Source organism: Podarcis pityusensis (genome assembly GCF_964106645.2).
Source record: "Podarcis pityusensis genome assembly, chromosome: 10".
Taxonomy (NCBI): Eukaryota; Metazoa; Chordata; class Lepidosauria; order Squamata; family Lacertidae; genus Podarcis; species Podarcis pityusensis.
In genome coordinates this window covers 53,485,922-53,509,461 of record NC_138035.1, presented here as the reverse complement: position 1 = coordinate 53,509,461, position 23,540 = coordinate 53,485,922, and the positions used below count along the sequence as shown (strand labels likewise).

The following is a 23,540-nucleotide window of genomic DNA, read 5'->3' as shown; positions in this document are numbered from 1 at the left end:
CTGCTTTAGACTAATGCTATGGAGAAAAAATATCCCAGTTTGCTTTGTAGGAAGATGTTTTTGTTTCTGTTTTTGAAACTCATTAATGAGCAGCAAAGTGGAATACACTTTCAGTATAGAAATGTTATTTGTTGGACTGGGAACACTTCCTTCAGATTAGGAACAGTATTTTTAATCTCATGGTTTCCTGTATTCATTTGTTGTGTCTTATTTTTGTCATTGTCAGGGCAAAATGAAACTGCTCTTCCATTTCTTAACAAGTCATAAATCATTTTTACTATTCACTATTTTCATACTGATGAGTTGTTTATGTAAGCACATAGTCTCCCGTCTCCCCTGCATTTTGCTATGGAAGCGCACCTTCTTGCAATTGGTTTTGTGTTAGTCGTAGATCAACAAAACCTATCGTATAGAACATCTGAAACCCTTTCGTATAATGGGTGTTTCAACAACCTTTGCATAATGTTATCAATATACATCTCATTGCATATTCCATTCTCTATACTTGATTTCACTTTGGTGAGCAGTAACATTCCCCGTGACCTTAAGGGTGAATTTTGTGAAATTGAGAGATGTATCTGTGGCACAGAAGTTACTTCTCAGCTTCCTTCCTGTCAGTTTTCCCTGTGAAGCAACAAAACTCTCTTTTGTAGCCTGAGCTTATAGAGCAGCTTGATGGGGGTTGAAATAGAGTGGTATGTTGGGAAATTCCATTTTAAAGGAATGACAGGCAGATGCATGTGTAAGTTTATTAACTGGGTTGCATCAGTAGCCCAGGTGTTCTTTAAAATAAATGAACATTATCTTAAAATGCAGTCTGAGATGATTGGGGGGGTGGTGGTCCTCCTTATAGATAATATACCGTATTTTTCGCTCTATAAGACGCACCAGACCACAAGACACACCTAGTTTTTGGAGGAGGAAATCAAGGGGGGGAAAATATTCTGAATCTCAGAAGCCAGAACAGCAAGAGGGATCACTGCACAGAGAAAGCAGCAATCCCTCTTGCTGTTCTGGCTTCTGGGATAGCTGCGCAGCCTGCATTCGCTCCATAAGACGCACACACATTTCCCCTTACTTTTTAGGAGGGGAAAACTGAGTCTTATAGAGCAAAAAATACGGTATTCCATGGACTATACATATTAATCTTAGTTGATTGAATTTTGCTTTTCATACAACAGAACTCTCATCTCTCTCTGTCTCTTTTTATCTTCTTCTCAGCCTTCTTTGAATCCTGGAGGAAGACAGGAATCTGATGTAGTTCTTTTAAACCACTGGAGTATTAGAAATTATGAAGTGCAACGTGGAGACATAGTTTCACTGGTGTAAGTAACTAAACTAAACTTCAGTATATCTGCATTCTTCTTTGGTCCATTAATGTTCTTCAAAGGTTTTCATGTGAAATGCTGTTACGCAGTTATGGCTGCAGACAAGAACACGACAGATTCGTTGCATGAGTAACAAATTCAATTATTACTGTTGAATTCCAGATCTTCAAAGCGTTTATCATCATGCATTTGAAAGCGCAATGCCAGTATATGTGGCAATACATACTTGTGAATAAGAAATGCAAATGTAAGCAGCCTTCAGTGATGCAGCATTAATAATGATAATTATATGAATAATAAGACCACAGTGAAAGATGGTAGAAAAATATGTTGAATTGGTTGGATTAAAGATTTAGATACGTTGCCTCCTAAGCAGATTCCTCTTAGTGTGGAACGCAATACTTGATCTGCTTTGATGTAGATGTTGGCATTGCTCCATTTCAGGAAGAAGTATGATGTGGAAGTTGGACCAAAATTGGTCATTCCTGAAACATTCCTGAATCAGTTGTTGACTTATTCATGGAGTGAGTAGCCATTAGGTGGCACTGTTTCTCTGTTCAATGCTTCCCTCCATTTAGATAATGTAAACTGTCCTGCTCTTAATGCAATGTAGAAATGGAATGTCGAATTGTGCAGAACAGACACAATGACATTAAGCGAATTGATGGTACATGCTCTAATGACAAAATTTATTTTTTAGCTTTATAATCAATGCATGCACTGAACAGACAGCTATGAGAGTTGTCTTTGGTTTTCCCCTGCTGAAAGTTGTCCACATTGGAACTGGTTGTTGGGAAAGGTATATTTTTTATGTATACTGTTAGAAATTCTCAGAGTACACAAGCAGCGTTTATTGGTTGTTTCTGTATTAGCTGCTTGCTGTTGCATTTTGCAATAATGCTATTATGACTTTTTGTGTGTGATGATCTTTCAGCGGTAATGTTGTGAAGCTCATTCTTATTTATGTGCTTATTATATGCATAGTTGCTGCTTATGTCTGATAAGGCTCCAAAAAAGGATGCAACAAACCCACTCATAAGTAAGATTAATGCACAGATACCCATTTTCAATGACCTTGTGTTGGAGGAACTGTAATTACTTTGTGGAGGAGCAAGAAAACAAAGCACTCAGGCACAAGCACTGTTGAGGGGAAATCTGCCATCTTTGCCCTTTGTTGCCTCCTTTGACCTTCCATGTCCTTCACTGGCTAATTTGGACTTCCACGTGCTACAGGATAAAGCTTTCTCCCTCCCCCTAAAAAATAATATTCAGGATTGCACAGCCACAGTTGTCCTAATTTTCCTTGGTTCTTTCTCCTCCTAATGTCAAGAGAAACCTCACCAGTCATGTGTATGGGAAAGGGGTAACCTTTCTTAAAAGGTTCCCGGGCCCCTTGACTCTGTAAGGGTCTGGCTTGATTTGGCAGCCTCAGACAGTTGAGGAGAAGTAGGAGAAAGGTGCAGTGGTGGTGGCTGAAGGCTGGTACCCAGGGATGGAGAACTGTGGTTCCTCCCCTTCCGACTCCAGGGTGTCCAGAGGGGGAAACTGACCTGCTGGTTCTCCCTGATGCACTGCCCACATAGCTCAGAGCCTCATTTTGGAGGGAGAAGACTGCAGCCAGCTGGTGCAGGTAGCTGAGCAGGAGACAGAGGTGGCTGAACTGGAGTCAGAGTGACAGAGGGTCTTGTTCCCAAGATCCAGGTGCTGTCTTTTTAGGTGGGATCAGACAAAGTGTGCATCTGCACACATGGAATTTCCATAAGGCAAGAGAGTCTTGCAAGTGAACTTGTCATACCTTGTTGTTAAAAGCTGGGTGGGAGAGCCATGCCAATGGATGAGACATCTTCATTGCTTCTGTCCAGTTCTGAATCTTATGCCTTGGCTTTGGAATAATGACTAATGGACCCTTGGTGTGCTGCTAAGCCTGTGCTGTTACTTGCCTGAATAAATATCTCTTTCTTATGCTAAGGTGCATGGTAAGATTCTATACACTACCGTGTTTCCCAAACACTTGGTTTCAAAGGATAGTTGTGGTTATGGTGGAAGTGATGCCCTAGTGGTGTACATCAATCAAAGGTTACAATAAAGACTATAACATTGTACGAACCCTTCTGAATAAATGGAATTTTGGAAACCTGAATCTGATAATGTTTCATTTTTATGGGATATCATTACTTTATGTTATATTTCAATAAACATCTCCCTGCCACCTCCTCCCAAAAGATTATGATCTGCTGAGAAGTTCAACAATGTGTTGTGAATTCTTTGGGTATCTTATTTCCTAACTGTTATGCCCCATTTTCTACCATTAAAAGTGGCACCTGAAGTGGTGTACAAGCATAATAAAATAATAATAGAACATAATTGAAGCAAAAACCCAGAAACAATGTAAATTAATAACTAGCACAGTCAGATTAAAATTCTATGCAGAGGAAACCAAATGGATGCAGCTTTTTGGTAGTCATAAATACTAGGCAGTGAAATGTAGTGTAAGTTATTGATGGTTTGAAATAAAGCATGCAGTGTCAGTACATCCATAAATAATAGCCTCTTTAGTAAATTATTAGCTGAAAATGTTGGTGTTAAATCTGCTGCATCTGATCATTATTGTTTTTGAAATACAACTGACTGTAATCAGCAGCTGCTCTTTCCAAAGACATACAACGCTTACTGATTGGAATTGTTGTGGTGGAGTTATCCTGAATTAAGCTTCCCCACCCCTCGCCTGATTTCATTCCACCACACTACCTAGGCACACCTTATTTTAGTTTAGGTTTGTTTGTACCTCAGAGATGGCAAGCATTAATCTTTGGGTTTCAGTATACTGTAGACAAAATGAAGACATAGTAGAATTGGTTAAACTGAGGGGGGCGGGGAAGAATAATTTAAGAACATTGTCAAAATTGCAAGAGAAATTTGAGGAAGTATCCCAGCACACACTTCTTTCCGTTATTTAAAATTTAGTGTGACATGGTGGTTTATTAACAAAAATAACTTGTCATACCTGCATACAGTTCTGTAATGCAACAGGTACTGTAGTGTAAAAGGAGTGTTTGAAATTGAGAAAGAAGCACTAGCATTATAACCAGTAAAACTAATGCAATAATCTCATGTTTGAATGCAACCTAGGTGCCATTAAGCAAGCTTGGGTAATAAAGAACTTTTAATGGCTCAGACCAAATAGAAATAGATTCTTGGTTCTAAATGTTTTCTGAATGCTTTAAAGGCTATATTTGCAACACAAAATTACAAATAAATTTAGTTTCCCTTGATATTTTCTAGTGTCTCATAGTTTGAGTCTCTTCTTGTAACTCAACTGGTACTCAAACCAAATGTTCTCTAAAACCATTATAGTTAATATCCATTGATAATCTTATTCATTCTGATAGTCTCAAGTATTGTCTGTTGTAATTATGCAGCACTGTCCACATCATCTAAGGTTTGTGATTAGAGTAAGTGAATCCTAAGAGCATTAAATACACCAGTAAACCTTTGGAGTGCTCTTCTGATCTATGATAAGCAGCTTTCCCAAACTAAGGAATAGAAAGGAATAGGAGACCAAAAAAGAAAAGAAAGAAAAAAGATTTGTAGCTTGAAAGAGACCAATTTAAAAATTTAAAAACATAAATTAAGCAAATCTAAACACCCACCCTAATCTTTCTCTCAAGGGTTTGCCAGTATTTTCTCTGCAATTGCTTTCTTCTGTGTTAAAATGATGCATATGGCTTTTTAGGAATTCTTAAAGTTGCATCAAGATGGGAAATCACCAGCATAAATATCCCATTTAGTATAGAAAAGCACAGCTGTTACTATATTTTAATTGGAAGCCTCGGTGCTGCCTGACTACCAAGCGAGACACAGATTCCCCTTTACAGATAAATGCATTGGCATGGTTACAATGGCTTCGCCAGCCGAATAACATGTAAGGATTTGCACCCATGCAGTTCTTCTGAATCGCCTTTTCCTGAAACCAGTGAGCAGATGGCAAAACAGTTACGGTACAGAAAGCAACTGTCACACCCCTTCTGCATCCATTCTTTTCTCTTTTTCTCATAATACTAGAACTCAGGTCATCCAATTAAACTGATTGACAGAATATTCAGGATAGACAAAATGAAGTACCTGGTATATATACCAGTGTGGTGTAGTGGTTAAGAGTGGTAGACTCGTAATCTGGGGAACCGGGTTCACTTTCCCGCTCCTCCACATGCAGCTGCTGGGTGACCTTGGGCTAGTCACACTTCTCTGAAGTCTCTCAGCCTCACACACCTCACAGAGTGTTTGTTGTGGGGGAGGAAGGGAAAGGAGAATGTTAGCCGCTTTGAGACTCCTTCGGGTAGTGATAAAGCAGGATATCAAATCCAAACTCTTCTTCTTCTCTTCTTATATGCAACCTCCAGGCTCAGAGTTAGTATGTCCTTAAGTACCAGTTGATGGTAGGAATAACTCCCCAAATCATGCCCTCTTGCCTCCTTGTGGCCTTCTAGAAGCATCTTTCACCACTGTGGGGAACAGGATTTTGTCTGATCCAACATCATCCCCAGATGTTCACATATTACAGTGGTACCTCTACTTATGAACGCGATCCGTTTCGGGGTGCCGTTCGCACCCCAAAAAAGTCTGTAAGTAGAGCGCCGCTACTGCGCATGCGTGAACTGCCATAGAGCATTTCTGCGCATGTGTGAAGCGTGGAGATCACTTCTGCGCGAAGCACGGGCCGAACCCAGAAGTAAACTCTTCTGGGATTTGCCGCGTTCGTAACCTGAAAAGACGCAATGTGAAGCAAACGTAACACGAGGTATGACTGTACTTATTTACATGATGGATTTCAAAACTGTCTTTCTGGATAAATTGTCCTCCGAAGGCAGTTTATGATGGTCCAAAATAAACGTAATAATTTGCACAAAAACAATGAGAAGAGCAAACAAATTAATAAAGCAATTCACCAGCAAATAAAACAACTTTAAAATTGCAGTGGCCGTGGCAGATATAACAGATATGAATATATAGAACCGTAAATCAAACAAAATCCAACCTGAATGAAAAAGTCTTTAGGGCCCTCGCAAATGCCAGTCTGAGAGGGGAGGCAGGAGGAGTGAATGAATTTCCCTGTGAGAATATTCTAGAGATGCATGGTCATCACAGAAAAGGTAGTTGCTAGCCTAGCAGCCCCTACAGGTGGACCAGGAAGCAGAATCTCAAATGCTGAAATTGAGACCTTGGTGCTTCATACAAGTTCAGGTAGTTTTTCAGGTAGCCTGGTCTTAGACCATTTAGAGTTTTACAGGTTAATGCCAGCACGTCAAATTGGGCTTGAAAACAAATAGGCAGCCAGAGAAAATGGTGCAATGTGATTAGGGCTGGGTGATAATATTGTCCTAAGCCGGTTTGAAGTCCGTATTGTGATATTGGTTTCATAATTTTTGACCTGGAAATATATCACGAATAAGGATGTGTGTTTGTGTGTGTGTTATGCAAAAATCACAAATGCAGGGGGGGCGGGGCGGGGGGAAACATGAAGCCAGCCATTGCCTCTACATAGCTCCATTCTTATTTCAGACATTGTAATATATCAGTATATCACTCGGCTATGAGTGATCACCAAAGAAGAAGAATATCGCAATGTTTATTTATCAGGTGATATTTCATGATGTTGAAAACCAGATATTGCCCAGCCCTACTGCTCACCTCTACATAGTTCCATCCTTATTTCAGACATTGTGATATATTGGTATATCACTATGCTTTGCCCAGCCCTAAATGTGATCAGAATGCCTAGCTTCTACAGATGTTCTTGCTGCCACATTTTGCAAGAACGGAAGCTTCCAAACCATTTTTTAAGGTAGACACACATAGAATCCATTAGGGTCATGTTTTTGTTTTTTAAAATATATTAAGAGGTTTTTTTGTGTGTGTGTCTTAATTTTGTCCTGTATAGCAAGCATTTAATCTCTCTCTCTCTCTCTCTCTCTCTCTCACACACACACACACACTTGTAAGGATACAGAATTGGGGTCCTAATTTCACATTAAAGAGTTTAGCAGCAATGCCAAGCCTTTTGAACTTGGAGGTTGTGTGGATTAATGCAAATGTGGTGTGTCCCCCCTGTTTTTGTTTTTAAAAGCCAGCCTTTAGTTGTCAATATCCTCTAGCAGGGAAGAACACTGTAGGAGTGCATGATCATGCATTTAAATACGTTTCCACAGCATCTCGGCTGTAAGGTCATATCCAACAGCAAGTTAAAAATAGACTGTGTTGAGTGTAAAGGGGAAGTTAAGCAGACACAAACAATGCAGCAGGCCTTCTGGGTATACAGGATGCCATTATCCTTTGCTTGCTAGTATTATATTTTCTCTCTTTGCAGTAGAGGCCACATTTCCCTTGCTACAGCTGTTATAGAGCTTGTTACAGCATAGATACTGTTTCTAATTTTATTGGTTTTCTCTAAGCAACACATGCGACACGACACAAGTAATATGTTTACAGTGTATTGTTTTTGAAAGGCATGGCTTTGAAAAATGTGCCCAGTGTATCACTGCAAGTTTACAAAGAGTACTGAACCACACAACTGAAGTCTGGGAGTTATGCATAGTTTGGCCAAATATTTATTCAACAACCAAAATCCCTTCTTATCCAGTCATTGTTGACGATATTGGGCTAGATGGTCTTCTTAGATATAATACAACTTTTAATGTTATTACATTGCTTTTTTGCTTTATTTCCCGTGTTCCGCCCGTGATGGATGTTGACGGACAGTGTAAGAATACATATCTTGAAGATCAGGCAGTTTTGATATAGAGGACTACCTTATTTAAAAGGTCTAGTGAAACTGTCTGCTTTCCATCTCCCTTTCATTTTCTGCTTAGACTTCTGTTTGGGATAAAGCAATGTTAAGTTTACAGTAGTGAATATATCCCTTTAGAAAGACTTTGCATGCCAGCAAGCTGCTTAGATGCATAAATTTATAAGATTGGAACTGGGGTGTTTTAACCAGCAGTGCATATTGTATGTTCGTATCACATAATAATGGGCTTAATTAATGATCACCTTCTCTTTAACCCTTTCAACTATTCTCCATCAGGTGTTTCTTGGCATCTTGATTGAAACAGCTTGTATTGTGTTGAGAAAATGTTGCAAATTTAATTGGTATCTAAGCTCTTTACCTTGAATTCTCCTTTAATGTAGGCGCAATGCATAATGTACTATTATACTATTATTTAGAGGTAACGAACACCAAGGGCGTTTGCCACTCAGGGATAAATATGTTTCGAAAATGGAGATAAAATCAATAAGTAAAACTTTATAAATTGATGGAAGTTGTACTTGTTCCTTCTGGTTTGGTGACAACATGGATATGTGGACTCAGACTCTCTATGCAGAAATATATGTGAAAGCTTAAGAAGGGGAAAATTGCTTTGCTTTCAAAGTGAGGCCTCTGTTCACCGAGTTGTGAATTTCATGGGTGTTTTTATTATTATATTTATATCTCACTCTTGCTCTCAGGTGCTCAGCATGTAGTTTTCCCAATTCGCAATCTTTCCTCACAACAACCCTGTGAAGTAGGTTAGTTTGAGATATGTTGATTGGCCCAATCTCACCCAGTGAGCTTCATGAAGGCTGAGTGAGGATCTGGGCTTCTAACCACTATATCTCACTGGGTCAAACTTTTCATTAAATAGTATTCATTAAATAGTTTCCAGCACCCACAGCACGCAGTTCTAATACTTAGGAAGCCTAGATGATGACCATTTCGTACAGTTTAGATTGCTTGCAATGGCATGAATAATAATAATAATACTAATAATAATGTATTTATATGCCACCCATCTGACTGGATTGCCCCAGCCACTCTGGGTGGCTTCCAACAAATTAAACAATTAAGCACAGTTAAACTTCAAACATTAAAGAACTTTTCTATACAGGGCTGCCTTCAGATGTCTTCTGAAAGTCAAATAGTTGTTTGTTTCCTTGACATCTGATGGGAGGGCGTTCCACAGGGTGGGTGCAACTACCGAGAAAGCCCTCTGTCTGGTTCCCTGTAATATTCACTATAGGTATCAATGTGAAACTCACGTACAGATTAGAGCATTTGATGACAGATACACACATTCTTCTTCATGTATTTGAGAGTAGGGAAGGACCTCTGCAGTCCCCCCCAAAAAAAGAAAAAGAAAAAGAAAAGCCCACAGTTACAATATACAATGTTGACGTTTGCATGGGTTTTGTGTTAATTCTTCTATGGAAGTGGTTTGTCCTTTTTTGCTACATGAAAAGCTCAATTATATGCAAAGATGCACATGTCAAAAAACATTCTGTACTACTTATCAGCTCTCATTTTCTTTCAATGACACCATTTAGATTTAAATGCATTTGGTGCGTAAGCAGAATTCATATGCTTGGCTTAAGTATAACTCATTGAAGGGTTCCTAAATGGTACATCCTGCAATTTAATATTTATGATTCTCATAATATTGCTAAGCTGGCCTAAGGGAGTCTTGTTACCAAGCTAAAAGATGTGAGGTCAGCTGCAACTGACTGTAACAGTATTTAAACGATTAAGCCATTTGTGGAAGAATGAATTCTGCAAACAAATATCCTGTACAACAAACTACCCATTCATTGTTTCTCTCATGGCAAAGAGAATAATCCTGTGATTAAAATATTACATTAATTATATACATATGACTTGGAATTATTAATATATTGTTTAAACTAGAAAACAGACAACACAAAATTTCAGCTGTACATAAATGATGTTCAGAGAATCCATTGTTTTCTAATGAAGGCCACCTGAAGTTAATCATTCACTGCTTGAAGCAGATTACTCCGCTTATTTTTCCAAGTTTGTTGAACAAAATGATAAAACTATTGCTTTTTGTTTCTATTTTAATCTATAGGTGGGACTTTTTGTTCATATCCTAATGTACTTTAGCTTTATCAAAGCTTCTGGAAGGAATTAAGGACCAATAAAGATAAAGAGTTTCTGTAGACTGAGGTTTTCAACTGTTGTTCTATGACACCATCACCAGATAAAGACAGAGTGCGGGGAAAGAAAGGACTAGGCACACAGTGATTGCTAATCCTGATTTATTTCATTTATAAAAAAATATAAATACTGTATAGTAAAATCATAAAAAAATTAAAAAGCTTAAGCAAAAGAGTTAAAACAAACACCAGTAGATCGTGGTGTGTGTGTGTGTGTGTGTGTGTGTGTGTGTGTACTCTTAATTGCCCACATAGGCCTGGCAGAATAGAAAAGGCATTTAAAAGTTGGTGCAGAAGGTGCCCTCTGAAACGCTGTTGGCAGGCTGCTCCATAGGACAGTGCTGGTTTCTATAAAGATTTGGTTTTTTTGTTGTTGACAAACAAGCCTAACCAACTTGGGGAACTTGCAAACAATTAGCAGAGAACAGAAAAACAGTCAAAAAGCAAGGAGCAGCAGCAGGAGGATCCAGTGATTGACAGTGTGTCCCCTGCACCCCAAATTTGGATAGCAATTTCCATAGGGGTAACCATGTTAGCCTGTTGCAGAAAAAACAGCAGTCCTTGTAGCATAGTCTTCTTCAGCTTGGGGTCCCCACCAGCTTTGCAGTGGTTTCAGTCTTACCTGGCTGGTCACTTCCAGAGTGTGATGCTTAGGGAATGCTTTTCAGCCCCATGAAACCTTCAATGTGGGGTTTGTCAGGGTTCAGTTTTATCTCCCATGCTGTTTAACAGCTACATGAAACCACTGAGTGGGGTCACCTGGAGTACACTGTGAGCAATATGTTGATGACACAAAGATCTACTTCTCCTTGACACCTGCAAGTTTGGCAGTGGATACGTTGGTCTTGCCTCGGTAATGGGCTGGATAAGAGCCAACAAACTGAAGTTCAGTCCAAAAAAGACTGAGACACTGTTAGTGGGTGGATTTCTAGACAGCATGGGTGGGAAGTTGTGTCTCTGAAGGAGCAGGTGTGTAGTTTGGGGATCCTTCTGTATCCATTGCTGTCACTTGAGTCTGGCCTTGGTGGCATGGAATGCCATCCTTCCACTTCATCTGGTGGTCCAGCTGCACCTCATCTGGACAGAGATAGTCTGTCTTCTGTTGTCTATGCTCTACGTTAGATCACTGCAATGCATTATATGTGGGGCTACCTCTGAAGATAGATTGGAAACTTAAACTAGTGCAGAATTCAGTGGCCAGATTGCTCACTGGGGCAAGACGGTTTTAGTATTCAATGCCAATCCTGGACTGATGGCATTGGCAGCCAAATTGTTTCTGACCTATAAAGCCTTAAACAGCTCAGGACCGCAATACCTCAAGGACCGCCTCTCACCATATGAGCTGACTTGGAACCTGTTATCATCATTTGAGGCCTTTCTTCATGTACCTCCTCCACAGAAGCTCCAGAGGGTGGCAACATGAGAATGGGCTCTTTCTGTGGTGGCTCTCCACTTATGGAATGCTCTCCCCAGGGAGACATGCCTGGCACCTTTGTTAGCTTTTGCTAATTAAACCATCTATGGCCTTTTAAACTGTGTCTGGGGTTGTTTTTGTTTGTTGTTATGGCATGTATATTCGTGTTTTTATATTGTAAAGCCCCTAGTGATCTTCACATGAAGGGTGGTATAGAACTTTAATAAATTCCCATCATCTCCTGCATAGGGATGATGAGAGTTTCATCAACAGCTATTGTTGGACTATAATGTTGGGAAAAGTAACATTGATTATGTTGTAAGCTTCTGAGGACATCAGCTGTAGTGGACTCCACATAGAGTTCTGCGATAATGAATTGTTGGCCTTAAAAGCTCTTTGATATTGGGAGGTATCTGATGAAGTCAACTCCTGACAATTCTTCTGCCCTGTCCGATAAATCATTTAGTGGAAGGGATGTTCAGATCACCTCCCAGATGTATCTCAACGGATTTATTTTTTTTTAAAGCAGTGATAATAATTCTGTTTGTGCGAAATGTATTTTAGTAGAATGGAAAGAGAGTCGGTAATTATATGCACAGCAACTCAGCAGCGTTTTCAGTTCACAGGTTTTGCTAATGCAGCAACAGATAAACCACCGAGGGAAATTTGAAGTTGAAAGGGCTCTTCATCTCACCATTTATAAAAGGCCTCCTGGGGCACTGTTCTAGAAATTTCTTTTCGGCGACCATTTATATTGTAGTGCAGTACTTCCCTTGCGTACTGGGTACCAGGTTCAGCAGTGCAGCACTTGGCTGCAGCCCTTGGGGTGCTACGTCTTATCCTGAAGATAGTTGCACTCAAAATATGAAAGCTACTAGTAGGCATGATGCATTTAGTAGACTTAGTTGCTCAAAGTGTCACTTCCAGATGTGCCAGATCTATTAATTCTACTTTAAGTGGCACCTTCTTTTCAGTGTATCTGTTACTATACTGAAATCTACTACTGTATCACTGCTGAGTGATGTGCTCGTATACTTGCACAGGTGAGGTCCATGGCTGAGCTCCAAGCTCGGCAGAGCTTTCAGTTTTCTAGAAGGAGGCAAGTACTGACTTCCTCAGTTGATAAATCAATGGAACAGTTGGAAAACAGACTTTTCAGCTGCCTCATGTGACATTTGAACAGCCCAGTTTCCTGCCCGCTTCCCCAAGCAGATAGTTTCTTGCGCTGCAAGTGACGTTGCAAGTCTTTGGCTTTGTGTTGCTGGCTACTGTTTGCAGCCTAAGATCTTGGGTCACTTTTAAGTCCCCATCATATTGAGCCATAAAGAAAGAGCATGAGAAGCACAGCCAATCCTGTGTAGTCTGGGAGACATCCTTCAACCCCTGGGGCTGTACCAGGCTGATTTGCAGTCCCAAGATTGTGGGCACTGAAAGCAAAAGAGAGTCCTAGCTGGGATACACCTGGAATGCATTAGATTACTGTGGAATCCAACATTGTTTGTCAGCATCCATGTTGTCAGGCTGCAAATGACAGACCTGGTCTAGGAGTCCTGGCACAGCTTCCTACTTTGTGGAACATTTGCACTTTCCATAAACTCCAGCTATAAATGGTGGAGTTGCACACAGTCCACAGTTTGAATTTAGCTAAGCTTGAAGGGGCTTCCTTGCATGAAATTGTTTTAATTATTAGAGCAAGGGTGCTCTTATTTTGAGTTCCTCTACTTTGGAATCTTGCCCTACCCCTAGTGCTTTATGTTAGCAACAGTTAACGCTTCTGTAGAAGTATTAACATTTTAAAAAATAGGTAGTATTTAATTTTTAAAATAAATAAATATTTAGAGATTTATCATTAAAGCCACATTATTAAGTCAAGTGCTGCATGTATTGGGTTGTGTGCAATAAAAAAAGTAGCTGCTACCAGGGGTCAGCAAATTTTTTCAGCAGGGGGCCGGTCCAGTGTCCCTCAGACCTTTTGGGGGCTGGACTATATTTTGGGGAAAAAAATGAATGAATTCCTATGCCCCACAAATAACCCAGAGATGCATTTAAAATAAAAGGGCACATGTTTTACTCATGTAAAACATGCTGATTCCCGGACCATCTGCAGGCTGAACCTAAAAGGTGATTGGGCTGGATCCGGCCCCCGGGCCTTAGTTTGCCTACCCATGTGCTACGCTATATGAACCATATATAGCTAATGTAGTATAGCTAATATACAATAAAGCTACAGGCTAAGAATTATTATTATTTATTAAATTTTTGTAGCTTCCTATACCCGTAGATCTCAGGGTGGTTCACAACATACAATTTTAATATAAAAAACACAAAATGCATAATAAAAATAAGAACAAAGATGTATAATGAAGGCGCCAGCCAATCCTCCTTGTAGAGAGCATTCTACAAACAGGGAGCCACTGCAGAAAAGGCCTGTTCTCATGTTGCCACCCTCTGGACCTCTCGTGGAGGAGGCACACAAAGAAGGGCCTCGAGAGGATGATCTGAGAGTCCGCACAGGTTCATCTGGAAAGAGGTGGTCCTTGAGGTATTGCGGTCCTGAGCCTTTCTCTCTGTTCTTTCAGGAAGTTTTGAAATCCGGTTAGTTATACCTCATTTATTTTTTACTTTAACAACAAATAAATGCTCTTAATTGGAAACTATCATAATTACTTTTACTGTAAAGGGAGTATGCAGGGGAGTTTTTATGAGATTTATTGATTTGTTCCTTCAAATTTATAACCTGCCTTTTCTCCCCAAAGGGACCACTAGCAATAATAAAACCACATTTTGGGGGGAAAAGTATATCAGCTTATGAGCATATTACAGACAGTAAGAGTTCTGTTGAACTCTTGCTCAAGTGAACTCATGCTTTGCATTGTAGCACATAAATGTATTGGGGCTTTTGCTATCATATGACAAAAATGATGGAAAAGAAAATTACAATATAAAGTTTAAAGGACCATAAAAAGGCCTTGAGAATGAACATCTGCAAAATCTTATGTGAGAGCTTGCAAAAATGGAAGAACTTTTTTGGAATTTAGGCTCATTTTTCTTACATAGCACTCTTCTGCTTGGTCATATACAGCCTTTATGTGAGCACAATGTGCTTTTCCATTAGTGAATACCTTTGTATCTATCCCAAACTCTTCCATAAGCTCCATCAAATGAGTTCTTCATGCCACAGAGCAAGCTAGCGAGGGCCCTTATTTTGTGTAGATATCAAAAAATATGTTCAGGTGAGTGCTCAGAACAACATTTGGTTCCTCAAGCTTGGCTTTACCTTGGTGTGGCTTGAACGTATTTGACAGTATAGTGGATGTTTATGATCCTTGAAAAAAGCTCCTATGGGAACTTCTCTTCAGTTTATGAGCCAAATCTGAACTGGCATAAATTTGAAGTTTCCCTGAAATCACCGAGGCTATGCTAAATTACTCTAGCTGATGACCTTCCCCTCAAAGTTCTCAATTCATTCTGCTGTGTAGCCTTGCTTTTTGCAGAGCATGTTACATTTCATGTAACAGTTTACTGAAATGGAAAATGTCACACACCTGTCTTTTCAGGGAATGAAAATATAGTCATTGGTGACTGTCTTGCAGAACATTCAGCATTAAACTCAGAGGAGCTCTGATCCAGAAAAATGGAAGGGGAGATCTGCATACATGGCTTCTGTTGTCATTTTCAAAACAGCAGTACTGTTTTGTGCTTCATCTCTACCTCCTGCTACTGTTCAGGACAATTATGTCCTGATTATGAATATATGAGTATGAATATATATTACCCCTTGAGGGGGGTGAGAAACATTTTCCAGATAGAGGGCTTCATTCCTGTCTGGGCAGCTTTCTGGGGCCACAAGCCATTAATGAGCAAAACCAGAGGCAAAAAGTGGGTGAACCAACAAGTGGGAAAAAGGGGGGCAGTAGACTAGTTTCTGCACTCACACATGCACTTTCTATGCCCCACAGAAGCATCTGAAAGGAATTAGCACAATTCAAGTGCATAGAATCATAGAATCATAGAGTTGGAAGAGCACAAGGGCCATCGAGTCCAACCCCCTGCCAAGCAGGAAACACCATCAGAGCACTCCTGACATATGGTTGTCAAGCCTCTGCTTAAAGACCTCCAAAGAAGGAGACTCCACCACACTCCTTGGCAGCAAATTCCACTGAAGAAAGCCATACACAGTGAAGAAAGCCATACACAAGGAGGGTATGAAGTAGGTGTGGTGAGGGGTGTCGCCTGAAGAGAATCACAAAGGCCAGATAGAGAGACATAGAGCACCACATTTGGCCTCTGGTTCTGAGCATAGCTGTCAACTTTCCCCTTTTTTTAAAAGGGAAATTCCCTTATTCCGAATAGGATTCCTCGCAAGAAAGGGGAAAAGTTGACAGCTATGGTTCTGAGGTTCCCCTCTCCTGCCTTACTGAATTACACTCATCATTTCCGTATCCACACCTGGTTCAGTTCAGCATAATGCACCTTCCTTCTTGTGATGACTAGGAGGTCACACTGCTGACGACCGCACACATATCCTTGGACATCCATGCCCTGACACAAATGTCTGCACTAATGTCCAGAGACATCGTAGCATGATGATTGCCCAAAAGGGGATCATAACTAGATGAATTCCACTGACCAAGACATAGAAGTAATTCTAGGCTTGCTTTTCTGGAAACTTTGGTGAAGCCGCTGGTGCCACATGGACAAGGAGGAGAAGGGGCCTCTACCCCACTTATACACCACAAACAGAGTCCACAGTGGTAGTACTAGCAGCGATGCTTTAGGCGAGATGTGTCACATCCACGTCAACACTGTAGTTTACAGTGCCCTTGTTGGATACCACTGCTGATTCCTCTGTATGAAAAAATAAAGGAAGCTGGGGTTTTTCCGTCACTCTCTTGCCTAACGTGGAAGCACAACTGACTGAGGTGTTCTCACACCGATTGCAGCAGTGTCCCAGTTAACACGGCTGCATGGGGGAAACCAAAGGGAGGAGGTGCCACTTCATAGTTGGCAAGGATGGTGCATTAAGTGGCTATTTCTGTGGTTATAATTCCCTGCCTTCTGATCTGCTGATTGCCCTAATGCAAATATATAAAAAATAACATGGACCCTACAAAGTGTGGAGATGTGTACTTGGCATATATTATAGCAGCACTGGTCATCCAAATGGATTTTGGGTGAAAGCTATGTTGGGATTCTGAGGTGAGATACCCATGCAGCAGAAGCTGCCCCCAGATTCAGTCAGCACACAGAGGCAACTGAAGGTCCAAAATAATTTACTGCTGCAGAAGATCAGGCTTCAGTAATACAGTTTTTAGGCTTTGCATATACAGATATATCCAAGTAGAAAGTATTTCTGTTGCTGCAGCAGTTCAGGCTGTAACACAGACTGCGACTCACTGACTAACTACAGAGCTGATATGCATTGATCACTTATATTCAGTCTGAGCATGCAAAGGGGCAAGTGGGAATGTATGGGGCGAGCCCTGCCCCTTTGAAGATGCTGTGCATGCTGGGAGCAGTCCCCGGCTAATGTGTGATCAGGGTTAATTCCATCCCTGTCTTGGAAGTGTTATGTGCAAGTAAGGCAGTCCCTTCAGAATATGCTAGTTGCACGTTGACTGGGGAATTTATCTGGTTCATACAGCATCACTGAGGGGCCTTCACTTCCCCACTTCGCCTTTACTCATTCAGACTGAATGACTGAAGAGGGCTTAATTGCGCAACGTCTTTCATGTGTTTGCTGCAAAAGGAATTAAGTCTGTTTTGTGCTTCTTGAAAATATCCTAGCATCTTCTGGCTTGCTTTTTCTTGTGCCAATATAACATACCAGCTAAGAGTTGGAGGACGGATGTGTGAGAGAGAGCTTATTAATTCCATCAAAGTTGAGATTTTTGCTGCAATCTGTGCAACATCTTGTTTAACAAGCCACATCTTTCAAAACTCTGCTTTCATTTATTCACTGCAGATGTTTTCTAATTTTTAATATAGGTAATTTCATATTGGTATGGATTCAAAGAACTGTGAGTGGAAGTGGGTGGATGGGAATGTATTGGCTGTGTTCTATGAATAGTAGCACAAGCTGGTTGAACACCTTTTCAGCTGGCGTGCCAAAGTATTGGGGTTTTCATTACCTTTTGAGGAACGTTAAACAAAGGAAGAGCCAGACCATAGATATAAACTGAAAAGGGCTATATAAAGTTTTGCAAAAGAGCATGTACAGTGTGTTTGGGGTCACTGTTCTCATGCCTCGCTCTTCCGATAGATCAGAAGCAGACTTTCCACAAGAGCAAAAAAAAAGAGTCTTGCTGGATCAGACCTAATGCCCATCTAGTCCACAATCCTGTTCTCTCAAATGCAACAGTACTTTCCCCACTTGTGACTGCCAGCATCTGGGGCAGGTAGAACATAGCCATCATGGTTGGTAGCTGTCAATAGCCTTATCCTTCATGAGTAGATGGTGCCTCTTTGCTAGCAGAAGGGCACCTATGGACCCAAGCCTATGTTTAGAATAAAGTAAACATGACTTGTGAGAATTTTGGCCTCCCCAGTGTGGCAAAATTGTTTGACATGCGCTTACGGAATAGTGAATTTCATTTTCTTTCCTCCCCCCCCCCTTAAGTTGTACCCCCTTTTCAGTATTGTTCCCTTTTTTGTATGTAATAAGCATGGAAATAAAATTTGGAAAAAAGGGGGAAAAAGGAAAAAAAGACAGGGTGCTGACAGAAAGAAACTTCAAAATGTAAAATTAGTAGACTGATATTACCAATGCATTGAACACACAAAAGAGAACATAGCTTATTATGTAGCAAAACTGAGACTTCTTCATGGTTTCCCTGTAAACATGACAAAATGTATAGCTGGTGTTTATGGGTTTTTATGGAGATTACCGGATTGCAAAGGCTGATTTAAAGCTATCCTATACACGTGGGATCGAGCCCCACATGGGGTGAAAAACTCCTGCATTGCAGGGGGTTGGTCTAGAGATGGCCCTTGTGGTCCCTTCCAACTTACAATTCTATGATTCTGTGTCCTATCTGAAGTAATCCCCAGTGAGTTCAATGGTACTTACTCCCCGGTAAGTATGGATAGAATTGCAGACTTAATTTAATTAGCTGCTTGTCAAAAGAGACAATTTTAAGGAAACTATAGGGTGCACTTATGTTTTGAAGTAGTGTTGTAGATTCTGCTTAAGGGATAGCACAAGTAGGTTTTATTTAAAAAGAGCCCAGAGAATGGGTATTATTGAATAAGTGTTATTTCCTTGGTAGTAGCATTGCCAGCATTTCTCTTGAGTGTGCATTAAGGAAAGTATAGTAGGGAGCTCTGAAATATGCGCTGTGTGACGTTACTATGAAACTGCTTTTTTTTAGTGGCCTCGGTGTGTGGGCTGAGTTATGAGCTCTTCAGTGCCAGGAGCTGACTAGAAGAGTCTTCTCAAACCATTTAGGGAACAGACTGATTGTTGGGCTGGATCTGCTTAGGAAAAGAATTTGACCTTGCTTACATTTGTGGCATAATATTGAAATTGTTATTACCACATGTTTTTGCACGGTGAAGTACCACTATTTTTCTATATAATACCTGAAGGAAGATAGAAGTCAAGCAGCAAAAAACACTTGAGTTTAAACACGTTGAGCATAGTGAGGTGGTTGATAATGAAATATGGTCCTGTGGAGTGGTCATATAAGAATGGAAAATTTGAAACCAGAAAGGACAAGTGATGAGAGAAAGTTTAATGGTTTTATGCAGTGACTGATGGTATAACTTTAGGGAGGTGTCAAAGTTATGCAAGGCCAGTGTTCCATTAAGCCTGGTAATTGCTTTTAATGACAGTGCTATGCGTGGAACTTAAAACTCCTTGACAGATATTTTCCTTGGCATTGCAGTCCGATCAGCAAAAAGAGGCCATTACTTTACAGAAAAGCACACACTTTACCTTCTTACGTTATGGTGAGACGACAAATTGAAAGTCAGGTTTGCAATATGTTAAATGTCTGAACAAGTAGCTCACTGTTGAAATGAATAGTTGTAAAATACTGGCTAAGTGGAAAGTTCAAACTCAGTAACTAAAACTTCTAAAATAGACATTGGTGTTCCTTATAGATCGGCAAGCAATTTAGTATGTACATAGGATATGTATCTGTTGTGATTTAATGGTGTGGCCAGAGTACATTCTTCTGAGTACTGAGATGAAGAGACTATTAGAATTTGGAAAGTAAAGGACGGAATACATTAATCAAGTAGGAATTTGGGCTAAGCAATGTTTTGACAAGGATGTGTCTCCTTGGGAAGGCTTTTTCATTGCTGTTAATATATCCTCCCCCCTCACAGGTAGTGTGGAGCATTTGCATTTCCTTTTTGATTTTCAATACATTACATTTGTAAATCAGTGTGTATGTAACCTGTTACAAGCCCTTGAGAGTGTGACCTGAAGTATGTCTTCTAAATAAAATACAATTGAAGCCAAAACATCAATCAGAACCCTAGCACAGACATTATTTCTCTGCTATGAATTTCCTGACTTGGTTTCTTCCTCATAAAACAGGGGAAGAACAGCACCATCCAATCTATGGTGCTGCTTAGATATGATTCCCCCTCCTACTGATAACATTATTTTATTCAAATTATATTCTATAGCGAATTGTGAGAAATGATGGGTTGTAGTTTGAACAGTTGTTTTCAATATCTGTTGAAATTGCCTTCTGTGCTGTTCTCAACCATATGTCCCAATATAGGATGTTGCTATCAGAAAGTGAACCATTCATCTTTTGAGTGTGACTTTTTGGCATATTGGTTAGACTACAGATGGCATCAAGTTGTCCTTAATAACAGCATCGAAAGATGCCTGAAAGTTGTCAGAAGCTCTGGAAGTTAATTTCTGTAGAATCGTTTGTTTTTGGGAATCCGACCATTGCGTAAAAATAAATGCTACACAATAAAATGCCTTAACATTGTTAACTATGGTAATAATACCATGGCATAGTTGCAAAGACAAACCTTCATTTAACACTACCTTTTACAGTAAGTATATTTTGCATTCCTGGTCTCTTCAGAAGCTGCTTGAAATACCAATGAAACCACACTTTTATTTTTGGATAATATAACTGAATACACCTCATGGAGGTAACACACAGGAAGAGATCTTGTAACCTGTTGATAAACTAAAGAGCAGAAAGACACTGGTACTGGATAGCCATCCCCCCAAAATTTACTCAGAACTTACCATATTTTTTCGTGTATAAGATGCCCCCATGTATAAGACGCCCCCTACTTTTGGGGATCCCAAATTTAGAAAATGGGCATATGCACTATCCGTGTATAAGACACCCCCAGATGTTAAACCTTATTTTAAAGTAAAAAAAATCTCATCTTATACATGGAAAAGTATGGTAATTGTGAACGTTCAGGTGCATAACAGAACAATGCTACTTATAATTAAAATTTGCCTTTATAATAGTTAACAAATCCCCCATAAATCTTGCCTTAGGAGACAGAAATTTTAAGGCACAGATTTCTGGCCTATTGGAGCCTGATTTTGTCTCCCCCCCCCCCAAAAAAAAATATTAGTAGCTATTTTTACTCAGACTAACTTTGAAAGCTTATAGTTCTTTTATGTGTGTCTGGCACTTGTTTCTTTTCTTAGGTTTAATATTTCATGCAGCATGAAGAAAACAGTGACCAAAAATATGGTAAGATCTGGTCAAATGCCCAGGGGATTGTTCCTTTCAGGTAACATTACAGTGATGGATCTGTGGAGTAAATTGAACCCTGTTGTTTCTTTCAGAAAAGAGGAAAGGAAAATAAGTGATTTTTTTTCTTTTTTTAAAAAGGGTATAATGCTATAGAATGCTTTTACTTTCCACTGGTTGTACAGTATGATTATATAGTAAACAGAAAAGACACTTCCATTCAAACTCAAGTTTTAATTTTTCAAAAATATAGATGGGGCATGGAGTGAGCAACTATGTTTTAGGCCAGGCATGGCTAAACTTGGCCCTCCAGATGTTTTGGGACTATAACTCCCATCATCCATAGCTAACAGGACCAATGGTCAGGGATGATGGGAATTGTAGTCACAAAACATCTGGAGGGCCAAGTTTGGCCATGCCTGTTTTAGGCCCCTGACAGTTTACAACTGAGTTTGTGATAGATTTCTTCATGTTCATGATATGCAAAGCTTTTCTTAAAAAAACGGACTGGATTTTTAAATTTTTTAAAAAGAATAAGCAGACACCATTGTAATACTGCATGCTCACTTATGAGAGTCACCTGGTTATATGTTATAAAGGAGAACTGTTTGATGTGCTCAGTTATATAGATCTGCAAACTCTTAGCTGTGGGCTGATATCAATATTGAGCAATAAATCTACTGTTGACAAATTGCTTTCTAGGCAGACATCTTAGACTGATCGAATTAAGGGCAGGAATTGATTTCTAAACTTAGAATCAAGGTGCACTGATGTGAGATACAGTGTGTACAAAACGATAAATAAATTATAAACCTGGGATTTGGAAAAAAATAATAATTCCTATTTACACTTCATCTTCAAAGGTGCATAGGCCGTCTGCAGTGCAGCTTGAATAATGATTAATAGGTAGATATGGAGGGGAGGGATGCAGCTGTTAAAAGTTTCAGCATAGCAGCCATAATTACATTACAGTGGTGCCTCGCAAGACGAAATTAATCCGTTCCGCGAGTCTCTTCGTCTTGCGGTTTTTTCGTCTTGCGAAGCACGGCTATTAGCGGCTTAGCGGCTTTAAGAAAAAGGAAACAAACTTGCAAGAACTCGCAAGTCGTTTCGTCTTGCGAAGCAAGCCCATAGGGAAATTCGTCTTGCGGAACGACTCAAAAAACGCAAAACCCTTTCGTCTAGCGAGTTTTTCGTCTTGCGAGGCATTCGTCTTGCGGGGCACCACTGTACTCATTGGCTTTTTACTAAACAGCATCTCATCCAAACTCCCAAACAACTAGCCTGTGTTTTCAGGGGAAATGCTGCCCCTTTCGGCCCAGACTGAACCATTTCTAGAATGGCTATTTCATTGACTATGAGCACCTCTATCAATGAAGGATGTAATTTATACACAGTTACATCGGAATAAGAGTCATTGAGCTCAATGGGGCTTACTGATGATTAGACATTTACAGTATAGGTTTGCACTGTTGATATGCTTCCAAGTAAACATGCACAGCTTTGCTTTATAAATGTTACCACCCTACTTTGTGTAACTTCTGTTCAGGATCTACTGACCCCTAGTGAAATACAATTTTATTTGGGTGGATTTAAACACCCACAAACACACCCACACCCACCCACCAGGCAGTACTATTATTGATATGGAATTCCCCTCCCCCTCTCAACTTCCAATTGCAGCAAGCTGAAGACCATTTCCTGTTTGGTAGGTAACTAAAATCAAATTAGAGGATAGGAAAATAAAATAGTTTTCAATGAGAGATATGGTTACATGTCCAGTACATTATGTTATATAGACGAACAAACTACAATTTAGATTGACTGAATTATAGGAAAGTCGCTCACTTAGTTCTATATTGATTTTATTTAATTTTTGCTAAGGAGAAAAAGCATTTACAAAGGTATTACTTTACTACCCTTTCAGGCAATTGAAAGGGCAACAATCTGTATTCATAAAGGGATGATGTGCATCAGAGTGAACCCAGAAAAAATCCAGAGTGAATTTAAACAGTATTTTTAACAGTGTGCCACATTGTTCTGTAACTTTGGCCTGCATTTCAGAACTCATGCACAGATTAAATAATAAATGTAGTGATGACCATGATTATCTTCAGTTTGAAA

The 23,540-nt window shown here is 39.9% G+C and overlaps 1 protein-coding gene across 2 annotated transcripts in view; it reads left to right on the top strand.

Moving 5' to 3' along the window:
• Positions 1–23,540, top strand: part of IMMP2L (inner mitochondrial membrane peptidase subunit 2) — a 478,312-nt gene that overhangs the window by 20,075 nt on the left and 434,697 nt on the right. For both annotated transcript variants that reach the window (XM_081022425.1, XM_081022426.1), the window contains exon 3: positions 1,222–1,325. In XM_081022425.1, the coding sequence (XP_080878551.1) occupies positions 1,222–1,325 (104 nt within the window). The remainder of the gene's footprint in view (positions 1–1,221; positions 1,326–23,540) is intronic.